The sequence below is a fragment of the Pleurodeles waltl genome, chromosome 12 (genome assembly GCF_031143425.1).
Source record: "Pleurodeles waltl isolate 20211129_DDA chromosome 12, aPleWal1.hap1.20221129, whole genome shotgun sequence".
Lineage (NCBI taxonomy): Eukaryota > Metazoa > Chordata > Amphibia > Caudata > Salamandridae > Pleurodeles > Pleurodeles waltl.
The window spans coordinates 493303385-493319336 of record NC_090451.1 but is presented as its reverse complement, the minus strand read 5'-3'; the positions used below and the strand labels follow the sequence as shown (position 1 = coordinate 493319336).

Below are 15952 nucleotides of genomic sequence, written 5' to 3'. Positions count from 1 at the left end.
TCAGGGCTCTTTTGAATGGCAGGATGGAGTCTGATGGGGCCTCACTTGCCAGAGCTTTTGGCCTCACTATTGACTCCATTCGATGTTCCAAGGTGACTTTTTCATAAAGTTCTCTTAGGAGAAATTAGAGATCAAAAATAGGTCTGATGCCCCCACGTTTCTGAGGCAAAATCAGACAACAGAAGTATCCCCAAAGACCCTCTACATGATATAGAACTAATAAGACTGCTCAAAACAGAAGCTTATAAAAATCCTGCAACAGCTCTGGAGAAGATTCCTGAAAATTTTGCGGCGTGTGGAGTAAAGTTCAAGGCACAAGTTTCAGATATGGTTAGATCTAGAGTTTGAGCATTTCGGAGAAAATGGTTTCAGTGACTCAAGAACTTGTTTGTCCTTCCAGTACCACTGATATGAAGGTGAAGATTTGATCCTATAAAATAACTAGAACAAAGATTTGTGCTATGAGATTCAAAGAAGCAAATGTCCCAATTTCAAAAGGGATCACTAACAGATATTTAACTTTGAAGTTAACAGAAGCACATTTTTTTTTATGGAAAGCGTTTGAAATAAGTATGAATAAAGGATTACTGCATAAAGCGTGTCTGGGTGCAATTATTATCTCTGTATACAAAAAGGGGAGGGGCAGGATTCTCCTGAATAGAGTGTTAAATGTATTTATGGAGTATCATTAGAAAACTAGCTAGCTTTGTCCTGCAAACTCGGGTGGGTTTAGGTAAAATAAACACACTTTACTATCTGGCCCTCATTGTGTCCCATTTAGTAGACTAGAGCTCAAAAGGTCAAATTGCAACTGCACCTTTAAGGGCATGTCAAATGCATTAAACAAAGTCCCACGGTCCTTGCTGTGGACAAAGCAGAGTAATCTGGGAACCCCTGATGAAAGTTTTGGCATAATCCAAATGGATATATTCAGTTACCCCATTGTTAATAAAGCTGAACCAACAATGATTACCAGTCTTTTAAATATTTTTTCTGAGTACTTTTCCTACACGCTTAAATCAAGCTGGAACATTTGCACGGGAAGAGATATGGCGGCAGGCCCATTAATGTAACCATGTTACAGCTCTAATATGACCCAAGGACTTCCATGAGCAATTAACATTTACTCCACACACAGGCATTTTGTAATCTGCTCATTTTTACTATATGCAAATCGAAGATTAGTGCTTGGCAGGGGATTCTGTCAAATAAAATGAAGTTAGGGGGTCAACAGAAAGCAATTAGATAGAAAAACCTCTTTTACGTTTGGAACAGTATAACTGATTCTGGCAGATGTGATATCCATCTTAATGTTGCGCCTTGTTCAGGAACAATGTCTATAGTGGCAATAAATTTGAATAAATGCAGCGAGGCATTAATTAGCTCCAACTTTGAAACCATACATAGGGACATTTGTCCCCTTCAATGCTGAAATATGGGGAAAGCAGGCCACTTGGATTACTGAGCGACTAGAGGGGAAAACGGGGCACTCTTATTTATCCCTTTCCCATATTTAGTCTAAAAATGGCTATTAATAGGCAGTTAGGCCTCATCGATGTCTTGCTGTGTGCTTAAATCTTTGTTTGCAAGAAAACGAATCAAAAATATGCGTAAACACTAGGAGGGGGTGCCATTATGAAGAAGAACTCCTCTATACAAAAAGGAATCTCATGTCATATGAGGCTGTATATCAAGGACAAAAATAGCGCTGATAACTACAATATCGTAAACAAAGGTATATGTAAGTATAGGTTTACTATACCAAATGCCACGTATACATACCTTGATATATATATCACCAAAATAAGTTTTTGTGAAGCCAAGTACAGTACACCTATACTTAATTATGTTTAAGTATCTTGATAATATTCTGGTTGTTGATATTTTTGCAAGTTGAGGTAAAAACATCGATATTCTAATAGTAATACTTTGGGGGAAGCCCTTGAATGCCGAGTTGCAGAGCTTCAAGTTACAGCAGATCTTTTTACTTCAGACTTACCTGCCCATCTTTTTAAAAACACTTGCTAAGGGTGCTAAAGGATCTGAGAAAGTGTCATTTTAAGGCACCTAGACGGCTTAGGATCAGTGACACCGTATTTAACCATCGAGTGGAAAGTAGGGATTCAGTCATATATAGACTACACGAAATAGTCTAAGAAATATATACTGAAGTTCAGATTCTGAGTATCTCATCTGAGGTGGACTTACAAAATCTACACCACAGTAAAAGCATGTACTTTATGGAAATGGTAGTCTGGCCCATCATACTCTACTGCCCCTTGTGTAGAGATTTGTGGGAAAGACACTACCCCTCACACAGAACCATCACATTCTCTGGATATTGTGTTACAAACTCTTCATTAATCTGGTGTTGCTACACTGCATCCATTTATGACGAGCAGAGAATGTGTGCGTAATTCTGAAGTATGCAACTCAAGATGCTTTTAAATTTTGCCTCAGCAACTACGCTACAGCATACAAGAGTGACTCAGACTGCATACTGAAAATTATTCTTCCCTGCCTTTACCATGTTTTTGCTGCCTTCTCAATAACCGTGGAAGTCTGAGGTAATGAACCTTAATTTTTGCCTGTAGCTACTGAGACTACAACTGAATGCACTAGAATTATCATCATATAAGACTCATCTTTTAGGGTATAATATTTATTGTTCAAGGCTTAGAACATTACAGGCTTGGAAAGTTACCATATCCATGTGCAAGCAGACTAATAAATAATAGATTGCCCCAAAACCAAACGGGACTGGAAGGTGCCATCGGTAGCAAATGTGTCACTTTTGCCATTCGTTCAAAAATGTGAAAAAGTCTTGACTCATGAGCTTGAACATCCTTTCTTGCACGACTGCATGAAACCCGTTTGTAGAGTAAAGCTTTTCTAGAACATCAGGAAGAGACGAATGACATAGTAAGTGGAAAAGCAGGGTGCAACCTTTGACGACTGACTACAAGGCCATCCTAGTAGTACTTCTCCATAAGGGCTTCTCTTAGTTTAATTTAGGGACCTCCTAAATATACGCTGACAAACTGTTCTTCTATTTAGCAAGAAAGGAAACCTATTAAGGGTATTGTGTGTGTCAATGGGCCTGCCACATGCATAATTTGGACTAGTAATCTAGGGAATAAGATATCCTTGGTTCCTGATAAAAGCCATGCGCCCTGGCTGAAACATGTCACACACACAGATGCAGGAGCAATCACTACCCCAAGACAATGTTTTCCTTTTAACCTTCTTGTTCCCTCCAGAACAGAATAAAGGCAGTGCATATTGAAGGTCACCGATATTTCTAATTTATGTAGTCCGGGATCCCAACCCACAATCTGCATCCATATGCACTCCCTATAGCTTCACCGATGAGCCGGCTTGCCACTAAAACAAATTCTGTGACGAGCACAGGAAAGCCGATAATGAAGCTTGACATCAAGTGGGGGTGTGTGGCCACACCTTTTAATTTTTTCAATTGACTCTCAGAGTTAAATAGGAATACTGATATATTATGGGTCCTTTACTGACAAACAAAATCTGTCAGTTTGGTCTTCTGAAATAGGGAAAGTATCCCGATGTTGGCCTTAGTGTGTCTCATTTGCCTTGCGGTGTTGTGTTCTAGATCACCTTCTGAAGCAATTCAGTGTCTGTATCAGTTTAAGTATTTTAAAGTCTCCCCTGAAACAATATGTTGCAACAATGGCTAGGACTAGCTAGGATAAACCATATCAGGCATGGGGATTTCTATATTTGATATAATCGAATCAGATGTTGACAATGAAGCATGGAATTCACAATGTTACACATTATTACGCTCAGCACTTTAGCTCTAGGGTCACGGGGTCTCCTTCTCATCATGCATAGGTGAAGATGTACAGTTCCTTGTGGTGAAAACAGATGCAATTTGAAAAGGTACCAAGAACACAAATCACAGAACTGCTGTAGACCCTGCACAATAAATGTCTTAGCTGCATATATAAGTGCAAGAAATGGTGTGAAGAATGCATTTGAAGACTCAAGGTCATTAGTTTAAAAATACGGTAGCAGATTTTAAGGATTCCTTTGTGATTAGAATAACTCATCATGTGAAACTGAAAAAAAACAAAGGTTCAAATATGTGCCCTGAATGAGTAGCAGGAGAACGATTATTTGCTGTATAGTGTGAGATACCGGCTCGGCAACTGGGTGAGAAGAAAACAGCGGGTACTTGTGTAGAACTGAGAGACTATTTCCTCTTCACCCATTTTACTCTTATGTCATTAGCTTTATGCTATGTAATGCATGGAAGGAACGTACAAAGAAAGGTCGGGTACAGGGTCCCTCACCAGACAAAAACAAGCCCTTTCCTGTCTCACTGAAAAGTGCACTTTGCAAATAAAAGTAAAAGGCTTTATTTGTTTTGGCCATCTTCTGCCGTCACACTAGACCTAGGCAACACCAGTTCTGATGTACCAGACACTTCAAGGTGTAGATCTCATCCTCTGATGGAAGGCATCTGGCATGGAGGGAAGAAGCTCAGCAAATCTGACATATTACTGTAAGCAAGTCATATTTGTCGATGTTCCACAACGCTTATAATACTGCAGATAATAACCTTATCAGATGAAATAGGTCGTCGACAACAGAGGACCCCACATCTCGAGATTGTTCATATTAAGTCCTACAAAAGTGTGTGATTAATTGGCTTAGCTCTTCTCGACTGAGAAACTGATGGAAGATGGAAGCCTCTCCCATACTCCTTTTCAAAAAAGATATTGTACCTTGTCCAAATAATTCACCTTTTTGAAAAAGCATAATAAGGGAAACGCCCTTTCAAGGAAGGTGGAGAGTCAGTATTCCCAACGTCCCGCCGATTCACAGCCAGGTTTTCTCCTTGGTGAGGGTCGTGAAAGGCATTTCACGAAATGAGTAACTGTGCAGGAGCCCTGCACAGACAACTGCCCCACCAGAGAGGCTGTTAGACTAACCTGAAAATAAAACTAGAAGGCAGTTTAAACATGTAACGTGGTTCTGGCTATTCAGCAGGCAATAGCAACAGGTAAAATCACAAGCTGTCCAGAACCAAACAAATTCGGGAGGAGAGGACAAAACCTGAGATTTCTTGCATAGCCTCACTGAGGTCTCCAAATAACTGAACGGTGATTACCGTTTATTTTTGGTAAGTATCTTCTCCCCCCTGCCTGTCAGAGCTGTTAAAACCCACCCAAGTGAAAGACGGGTGAGCAGGACAAGAGTGTGACAGTTAATGAAGGCGAAGTAATTTGCTTTTCTAATGGAGAAGTCTCCTATAGTAGCAAATGCACGGGAGGAGAGACCGAGCAGTATATAACACCACCACCTACAAAACCTGCTGAAGGACAGTCACTCCAAAGACCATGTCCAGCAGAAAACCACCTTCCACTTCTCAAAATACCTTATAATTAGTGTGCTGGCTCACTGAATATTCAGTGCTGGGAAGCATCAAGAAGTCTTGACATGAACAATTAACGTGCACGACAAATACACATTAACAACATTTCGGACACCCCTAAACTTTCATACCGTGTTAAATCTAATTAATGCACATAGAAAGCTGACCCAATATCAGATGAAAACTGACCCAATAGCTGGTAGTGCTGTGAAAACAATTAAAAAAAAAATGAGAATGGCAATTAAGTTTGCTTTTACCTCACATTTACTTTAAGAAAACATATATCGAACTGTTATATACGATTCAACATAAAAAAATATATCCGTTAATATAAACAATTGTGCTATGAATTAAATGTAAACAGATTTAAAAAAAACACAGTACAGTAAACAGATGTGGCATTTTTACAATCGAGTCCTCTGTTAGACTGTTTATAAAAATAAGCATTACCATGTTAATGAAATTTTTTTTAAACTACAAAACATGAATTCAGAATAATTGTGGGCACGTACAGATGTGTTTACGTTATTGTTACAGATGGGTTTCACGTCATAAAACCAAGAGTCTATTGTGCGCTAACCCATTTACTAAAAACAATCCATTAAACATAAGCTTTAGCAAGACGTTACCTTGCAAAAACATTTACCTTAAACAATATTCCTTAAACCATTTGCACATTATCTTTAAGCTGCAGTTTTTCTAGCAGTATACTTATAAAATATTGCCCCATTTGCAATGGAGGAGCAGAACAACTTTCTGGCCCTTGTCTTCAAGTTTTTAAAAAGGTGAACCAGCACGACCGTAAAATTGTTTAGCGAGGCACATTACACTACTGTACAAAATCTTTAAAATATGTGTTTGCTTAAAGGTCACAGCATAGGTGTCATAACGTGCAAGCATAAGAGGTGGTCGTCTTCCTGTCCCTGAGGTTTCACAAAACAGGCTGGGGTGTATAACCCAGCTGATTTAGGTACGGCGAAGACAGGCATTAAGATATCTACACGGAAAAGCAGTAATCTGAGAGTGTACTTTATTAGTACAGGTAGAAGGATTAAAAAAAGGCTTTTGATAATTGAATAAAAAAAGCTCAGTAAGCAGCTGGTATTGCATGCTTACATGTGTTTGCTGCAGTGACTAGGGGGAAATGTGCATGCACACTGGAGGTCGAGCTTTACAGAAGAAGGGCAGCTTTGTAGCACAAAATGCATTTTCGGGAGTAGGATATAAATGGATAATTCTCAATGATACAAGGAGTGGAAAGGTCTGTACGGGACTGTGGAGTTTTGGGGCAATGTGTTAAAACGTGGAAATTAAGATTTTCTAGGATTAGTGAAATGTACGTGGAGTGGCATGAGAACTGATTCAATGTATAATATATAATAAATAGTATGCTGGAACTCAAAGAAATAAGTCGTATAGATAGTTAGGCTAATGAGTTACAAGTCGAAGCAATACTGTTAACAGTACAGAGAAATAACTTAGCAACTTGGACAGATGTACAACACGTGTTTAACAACAGAACACTAATCGTGTCTCAGCAGTTGTGCCCTAAAATGTGAAAAGGCTTACTAAAGCTTATAAACGAGATCCAACGACCAGAAAATAACACAAACTATCTAAATATGCCCCAATGCGCTCCGTTTGCTCCCTGTGTAATACAGGTTAAAATGCGGATGATTAATTATTCACAGCTGGATACTGCTACAAAGCACATATTACAGATATTAAAACCCTACAATTTTTGACTAATGCAAGGACCATGTATAGCCAGTACTGAAAGTACTATTCAACCTCATCAGTAGCAACCTAACAATGAGAGATTGAACATATAGTTTAGGTTATGCTAAATGGGTTGGTCTTAAATATTAACTTGGTATAGCCCTTAAATTAGTATTCCAATAGGAGATTCGGAGATTAATACAAGATAAAATCAGTTAAAATCAAGTAATTTGGAAACTTCAATAGGTCTAGTTAAAGAAAATTAATAGTGTGGTAAAGGAATAAAATAAATGCATTATATCCATTAAAATAAATGCACGGTATTTATAACTTCTATTTTTAAAACCATTTTTCGAGATTCGAATTTACCCTAAGGAAAAAAAGACACTTACTAGGTTAAACTTTTAGAGCCCAAGTTGAGGCCGATTCACTAATTATATACAATTTTACCATTTGAAATTTGGTACCTATGCTTGCTTTGTGCTATGAATGTAAAGGGTTTGAAACAATTGGCTTTATACTTCTTGAGATGTCAATAAATGTCATCGGTTGCTTTAACAAACCATTTGCCATGTTGTATTTTTAAGATGCTTTGTTCACCATAGTAGCAAAAACATATAAATATATATATTTTTAATAAGACAACTAAAATCCCCTTTGAGGACTTCTGGTCTTGAAAGTCATTTTTGATTTCTATTCTATACACCGTTTCAAACAGAAGAGGCACTTTTAATTATTCCTGTAGTGCTTTTCAATTGCATCAGAGTTAAAATAAATCACAGTGACTGTAATGTCATCTCTATACATTCTTGCCAAATCATCAGGCAAACTCAACATTACGGCAAGTCTCTCTTGATCAATCTCTCCATATTCATTGGTTCCAATGGCATGCCTGATGAGATGAGTGGCTACATTTTGATCAGGCGGGTGAAGGCCTTTCGCTCTTCTTTTAAGAAGCAAGCTGTGCATGTGCCCCAAGCTGAATTTATCAGCTGTCAGCTCCGGTGTTTGAAAATGTGCCCCAGAATTGTGTTCAGCAACAAGTCTCACCACAATCTCATTGTCCAGCATATCCCACAATCCATCTGAAGCTATAATCAGAAATTTATCCTGCGGCCTTAATTTGTGATAGGTTATCTCTGGCTCAGCAGTCAAATAGGGTGGAGTATAGTAGTTTGGGGGAGTATATTGATAAATATTCAATGCTTCGATATCGCATGCATTTTCCAAAACACTTTTTTGCAGTTCTTTGCTCCATTTAAATCGGACATCTCCAAAAGCTCTCAAGGGCATGAGAATTCCCAACAGTCTGTTGTTCAAAATTATGGTTTCTTCCTCCGATTTGGGGTGTTCCCCATGTAATCGTAAGAGTTCTGCCTCATTGAGGGAATTGTGGTCAAGTGTAAGTGGCAGGGCAGACACAGTGCCATCATCGTTTTCAAAACCCAAGACAGCTCTGCAGTCCCCAGCATTGGCAACATGCAAATGAATATTGTCAATGTGAGCTACACATGCAGTTGCCCCAGAAAAGGCAATCTGAAGTGCTCGATTCCTTAAGGCTTCGTTTTCAAACGGAACTTGCACTTCCAATGAAATGTCTTGATCAAGCCTCTTAAACGCAAATGCCAAGGCTTCCTGCACACTAAGCCCAGCTTGATTGTCCAGGTCTATTAGCTCCTGCCAATAAACTCGAAGATGGTCTATGTAGAGGGATGCTAGTCCTCTGTAAAGGTAATCGTTTCTGTGTTTGTGCCACTGTAAAATTGGAAGGACTGGCTTCATATGTTCCATTGCAAACTCAATCTCTTCTAAAACGTGTTGGGACATTAAAGACACAGCAATGTAATAGAACAGTCGTTCACTAATTGACTGTGCACATGCAAATCCAGCGTGGCCATCAAACACACCGAACATGAGACCTTTGGTTTGCAAGCACGTTGCTGCACTTCTACGATCTTCACTGGGTGTATTGGCAGCCAGCTGGTTACTCTCAAATTTAAGAACTGAGTTGGCATTCTTTCCATCAAAGTCAGGAATTTTGTGGGATAGCTCATTAGCTCGTAGAACGTGATTTATGTAAGATGGGCTAAACGACAAATTGATTTGCTCTTCTGCTGAGGTATGTCTGAATGATTTTTTAATCAGTAAGACATTTTTATCTGGTGCACACTGCACCAGAAAGGGTACGAACGGACCTCGGTAAAACGTACTTTTCCACCGGACTGGTTTTTTGCTTGAGATGCATTTTGCATGCCAATGCCTTTTGCCTGGCAATGTAACACAGTTTCTCACAGAGTTAATAATCCAACCGGATACAGTACGTGACATCGTAGAACAAGGGCGTTTCTGTCAACAGTGTTGGTTTTATTTCAGTTCGCCCCCTATTTAAATCCTAGAAGACAGAAACAGATTTTATTCAAACTTGAAAACTAGTCCATTTTTAAATTGTGTGTGATTTACAAACATCAACACCTTTATTAATGCACTGCATAAACCAAAGAAAAGGCGTAGAACTTTGTAGATCTGAGCACAGAAAAACATTAACATGATGTTGCCTGGTACCTAACAATTAACATTTCCTGCATGATTATTTTGTGTTCACACTTGAAACCATTATTTATCACTTGTTCCTTCACACAACTAATGTAAATAACATCACATCTGTATTGAAGAATAAAACAGGTTTCTGTCAAGCTTAGGAAAGAGTCATTTTGCAAGTGCACTTTCTCATAATTAACAACCACCACCAAGTAAAAAAAATAATGTTATTGCCCATCCTTTCATGTAGATAGACAACCGGAGTGAAAATAATATGTAAAGCAGGCGTTCAGTAAATATAGTAAGACGAGCGAGTATTTTTCTTAGCATAGTTTTGAAGGAGCATATAAACCAGTAAACTTAATCCCAGGGAAAGATCATACGTAAATACATCTTTCGAACATCCATGATGTAATCTAGCTAACTGAAGTATATAAGGGTGGGAAAGGGAAAATGAGAAAATCTGAGAAGAAAAGAGAAAGAAATACAAAAAAGGAGAAAGAAATATGTGCAAAAGGGAGTGACAAACACTGGATTTTCAATTATCCATTTGCCCAGGAAGTCACAATCACTGGTTTCCCACCTAAACAGTCTTAATTTAATGCAGGCCGCAACGTGAACACGCAGCTGATGCACGTAGCTTGCACGCGGCACATAAAAGTCAAGCTCTTCTGTGCCCTTCCACTACATCATGGAGTTTATTTACTTCAAGCCATGTTCCACAGCAGCACAACTGTTGTGTAAAAAGTACAAAAAAAAAAAAAAAAACCACACATTGAAAAAGCTAAAGGTTTCACCTTGGTGAAACCTTCTGGCTTTGTCAATGCTTGTTTTAACATTATTTTCGTGATGCAGATTGAATCTCCCACCCTGTTATTGAAACATTTTCCTAATTTTTCCATGACGGAGCCATGGCCCTGTTGCACCAGGCAGATATTTGAAGAGCCCAGCTCTGATGATTCACATCAGGAGAATTATGCCTGCCATTAAAATGCCAGGTTGCACATGGTGATCAAGAAAAATTTAGTTTCTCCTGACCTCCAAATCATTTCACCTTTGAGAAGGGTAGTGCCTAGACAACTAAACTGCAGACGTATTCCAGAAAAAGGTCCTTGCCACATGGTCGTGTACAATCCGCTATGGGTTTGCTGTGATTCTCACTCATTTGTTCTATTTATTTAGGACTGACAGGGTGGAGAGGAAGGGAACTTCTTACTTAGATGCCGCCCAAGCAGAATAAAAGGGGTTAGATAAGTAAACAAAATTAACCTTTTATATTAGACGTGCGCATATTAATAAGCCATTTACATATGCTAGACTGTTCCATGTTTCACGGAACCAAGTTTACATTCCTTAGCTTTGGAAAAAAGAAAAAAAAAAAAAAGGGGGGGGGGGGGCAGGGGGATTCAACATCCACTGTCACTTCCCACAGCCATGTCTGCATGGAATAGCACTGCGACTAAAAACGCCGATGGGCCAGTTAGCACTTTCCTTTACCAGATTCTGGCTTAACTTTTAAAACTGTCATAGCCATGTCCGTCGAGGCGTGTTTTACCCTCTATCTGTTTGCTTCATGTGCCATGGCAGTTTCTGAAGAGTGGAATGTAATGCATTTTATCACCATTTCTTGTATACCCACACTTTCTACCTTTCATGACATGGTACACAGTGCAACATCTTAGTATTACATAACTCTGTCGAGTTCACAATGTCAATCCTTTGAAGGATGAATTGCTAGTCGTTCATTTGAAGCAGCATCTTACAACCTATGAACATACCCTCTTCTCAGGCCCCAATCCACTGCACTCCCTTATGGCTCTGAATTCAGTTTATGGCTAATATGTAAACATAGCACCTGCATTTGGAAATAGAGTTGTCCAGTAAATGTACCAGCAGAGGAATTCTTTACATAGTGGCAGAAAGAGAGGATGCTTTCTCCACTGGAGATGCTGCCTCTGCACATGTACGGAAATCATGGTTATCGGCCTGCAGATTCACTCGCAACGGGTGCTCATTCAGAAATGTCAAAAATAGTACCTTCAGTGAAGTAGCCAGTGGAAGGAGACTGGCCATTAGCGAATGGCAGTGACCGGAAGGAGCGCTTGGTCCAGAATCCACTCGACGGCATGATGGCAAGGCAGCAGAGAGCAGGAAGTAAAAGCAGACAACGTGCTGGCCAATCAAAAGCATGCAAATTAGAGCGATGTTGGACTAAGCCAATGGTAATGGGCAGGTTCCTAGCCCCTATTATTTTTTTTATTCACAAAAGATTTGGCAAGCATGGCGTGCAGGCGAAACCTAAAAATCGCAAGACAGGGCAAACAGACTCAGAGCTATCATCTTCAAATTATCCATCCAATGCTCCATTAGCAACATGCATCACTTGACCTTCAAACTCTTCATCAACGTCAAATGCACCCTAGTCTACTGCAATACCAGACCATGCACCCTTTTCAGCAGCTTCATTGAGGCCCTCCTCCTCCCCCACGATCCTGGACTCCAGCATCTTCATATTCCTTGATGGTCTCCATCACTATCTAGATGGCCATATCGACCCCAACGCAACCAACCTCTTCGAGAAGCAGTCTTACTTCGGACTCATCCACTGAGAGAAGGGCCCGTACACGTTGCCGGACAACTACTGGACCTAAACTTCCCCAGAATCACAGTAGACAAGCCCACACTGATCGCCTGGTTCAACCACACCTTTATCAACTTCAACATACCCATTCCACACAACCGTAGAAACACCCTCATCATATCCTCATGATGGGACTGAGAAAAGATTCAAATTCAATGCATTGGATCACTGTGCACAGATACACTGATTCCTCTCAAAGTCAAAGCCACAAGAACCAGTGCACAAGCAAGCTAATACGCTGAAGAGCTCAGGCTCACCAAAAACAACTGCATGCAACTTGAACAGAGCTGGAGACAAAGTTAGAATGACACCAACAAGAGCACTGAGAAATCTGCCCTCAGACACCAACATCAGCAAATCAAAGCCACCAAACGCTCTGTGCTCCACGACTGCATCAAAAGCAGCACCAACAGTACCCAGAAAATCTACGCCATACTGAAAGGATTCAAGGCTTCACCTCTTCAGCAGCAAGCTTCACCAGCATAACCCTCTTTCAGGACCTATGTGCCTAATTGTCCCTAATCTTTAGAAACAAGATCACTGACACCTGTGAAAAATTCAAGCCCCAACCAGACCCTTCCACCTTTGCAGCACTCCTGATCACCTCTACCAACACCCAGAGAACCACTCTAACCACCTTGTCCATTAATTATCACAATTCAAAAAAATGCAACAATTATGCAGCTCTGGGGATCACTTTCATAACCCTGCCCTCAACAAGTCTTCATCAAAAGACTGTACTCCACCAGCACTGCCATCTCCCTGATCCTGAATGTCTCAATCATCACCAGCACCTACCAGACCCCTGGAAACAAGCCACAGTACTCCCCTCCAACCCCCAAAGAAAGTCTCAGCAACAGAAAGGCTGTAGCCAACTACCGGCCCATCGCATTGCTATCCTAACCGGCCAAAAGTAATGGAAAATAAACAAATGCCTAACCGCACACCTCAATGACAACAATTCAATCTGTAATCAGGCTAAACCACAGTACAAGGTCTGCACTCATCGCTGCCACAGATGACATCTAGATGATCATGGATAGAGGTGATACTACAGCGGTCATCCGACTAGTTCCTCCCACAACCTTTGACAGTCTTCCATCCCATGCTTGTCCAACAACTGCACAAAGACGGCATCCAAGATCCTGCACTTCACTGGATTTGCTGCTTCCCGACAGGCCGCATCCAGTCAGTCAGTCAGTCAGTCTGGCTACCTTCATCTCAGAAGGTCATCTTGCAGATGTTGGATCCTCATTCATCCAGATTATGTTCAATGCCTACATGACCCCATTGCACCCACCGAAACAACATCATATCACATGGTGACAACACTTGTCTCATACTGTCCCTCTAACAACTCCCCAAAGACACAGACCAGTTTCTCCACATGCATGATCAAAGTCACCAGATAAAGGAAAGGAAGACTGCCTTGAGATTTAGAAGAATAGCACACACTGACACCACACAAAGATGGGCTTGCTGCTATTGTAAACTAAATTTGCCCGAATGAGGGGAAACTTTTTTTTCTTCACAACCTTTCCTGTAGGATGCTGTGCATGAGTACAGGCTTTATTATGGCATAGATGCATTATCTAAAGCCATATATGGAGGAATAAAACAGTGCGATCAGTGTTGAGAATGTTCTGTTTATTAGTTAATAAAAACCATTAACGTAAACAATTCAAAGAGTCATAATATATAAAGTACCAAAAACAACAATACAAGTCAGATTAAAAATCAACAAATCAGACCAGTTTCAGCATTAGAGAACGCAGGTGGATCATACTAAAAAGTGCACTGTGCAGGCGATCACAGGTTTGGAACACTTTCAGCACATAGTTGTCAAGCAAAAAGGTATATTGTGCAGCCTATCTAATACGTAGAACATGCACGAGTGAATGTAAGCGGCCTACATCTCAAGCACGCGTGCTGCAAGGTGCGGACTTGTCAAACTGCCTTGTGCAGGCAACCAACAGACATGCTATATACAATAGACAAGCAATTATTAATGTCCTTTGCAATTAAATACGAAGAGGCCTGAAGTTAGTTGGCAAGACTCTCCCATAGTAGCTAAGATGCGCAGGAGGAGGGGTAAATCTTATGCAACAAATCAAGGAACGTAGTAGTACGTTAATTATAGACAGGGGCTACCCAGTGTCCCTAAGACATGGTAAATGACTCCAGAACACATTCGGTTGGGGCTAGCCCTAGCTAAAAGGGCTTTAGTTTATGCCCTTCCTCTAACAACCTGCCAATTTAATTGGTTTATGAACACTGGGAAAGGGGACTAAAATTCTTATATAGCCCCCTAGCATCCCCTGAAGAATATTAGTAGGGACTTTCTAAGATGGTCCGGTTGGCAAGTGCCCTTATCTCAACCTTAACAGTAATTACAGTGCTTTTATCTCGGTCATTAAAAATAGCTAGAAACTGCACCAGTCGAATTTTCAACATAAACTTTTGTAGATTAAGGGCCTATATGACCACCGACCTACAGGTTATTATTCCGAGGGTTAAATACTCTTTTCGTCACAGAGTCCTTCGATGCACTAATAAATTGGTGCAGAAACAAAGTATGTGCAAAAATGTTTCCTTCGCCTGATGACAGGCGACACCATGAGTCTTCCGGTTGCTCATTTTTCTGTCATTTAGTTGTGAAATCTGACAAGGGGAGAAGGCCAAAACCCCATTTTAGAAGTTCCCTTTTAATAGTCAATGAGAATGGTGCCTAAAATTAGGGCTGTTCCTTGCAAATATCATAAGAATTTGGCACCAGCCACCCATGCGTTCGTTTTGCTAATGTCACTTTATCCTCCAGGCGACATTTCGGCTGGATGCTTTAGTTCAGGGCTTTCTTGAAAATATGCATACTCGTGTTCAGTTGCCGTAACTCTGTGAGGCCAAAGTTCTCAATACTATTCTGAAGAGACTTGGCAAAATGACTTTTCCCTCTTTGGAAACTGATTTCCACCCAAACGAGATGTGCTAGTGTAGCTTCAGGGGCACGCCTTAAACAATGGCTACATCGAACAAAAGCCCCTTCTTTGTCTTGCTAAGAATTGTTTTACTAGGGAAAGTTCAGGTCTTAATTGTCCAGGGGAGGCAGACTTTAGTAGCTGAAACACCAGTTTGTATGTTCGTAATGTAAGCTTCTCCAAGATGTCAGCATCTTACCCTAGCAATATCTCGCCTCAAAAAGATATGGTGGGAATCAATCTTGCTTTTAATCACCATAATCAGAGCTTTTAAATTATGCTTCCACAATTCTTTTCTCAAATTGGAAAAAGCTAAATTTAGCGCATTTGTATTCTATTTTGTTTTCTTTTTTGCTGCAAAGGAGGCCCTCGAGTCTAATTTGAACCCTAAGTATGTGTAGGTTGCTGTTTCACCAATCATGGACCAATTGAAGTACCATCTCCCCTGTATCGAGATTTATTGGTAGGACTTGGGTCTTTTTAAGTTCGATTTCCAGTTGATTATTAACTGAATACTCAGCAAGCCTGTGAAATCAGTCTTTGTATACCTACTGGGTGTTGCTTAACAAAAGCAGATCATCAGCATATAAGATGTTACACAATGGTTGGCCACCTAGACTGGATGCATGCAACGCCAGCTCGAATATCCGAGATGTACAATAGTCGTGC

General features: G+C 40.3%; 1 protein-coding gene across 2 annotated transcripts in view; it reads right to left on the bottom strand.

Annotated features, from left to right (window-relative positions):
- Positions 1-5662: 5662 nt before the first annotated feature.
- Positions 5663-15952, bottom strand: part of PDP2 (pyruvate dehydrogenase phosphatase catalytic subunit 2) — a 36905-nt gene continuing 26615 nt past the window's right edge. For both annotated transcript variants that reach the window (XM_069217202.1, XM_069217201.1), the window contains one exon: positions 5663-9521. In XM_069217202.1, the coding sequence (XP_069073303.1) occupies positions 7859-9457 (1599 nt within the window). In that variant the 5' untranslated portion in view covers positions 9458-9521 and the 3' untranslated portion in view covers positions 5663-7858. The remainder of the gene's footprint in view (positions 9522-15952) is intronic.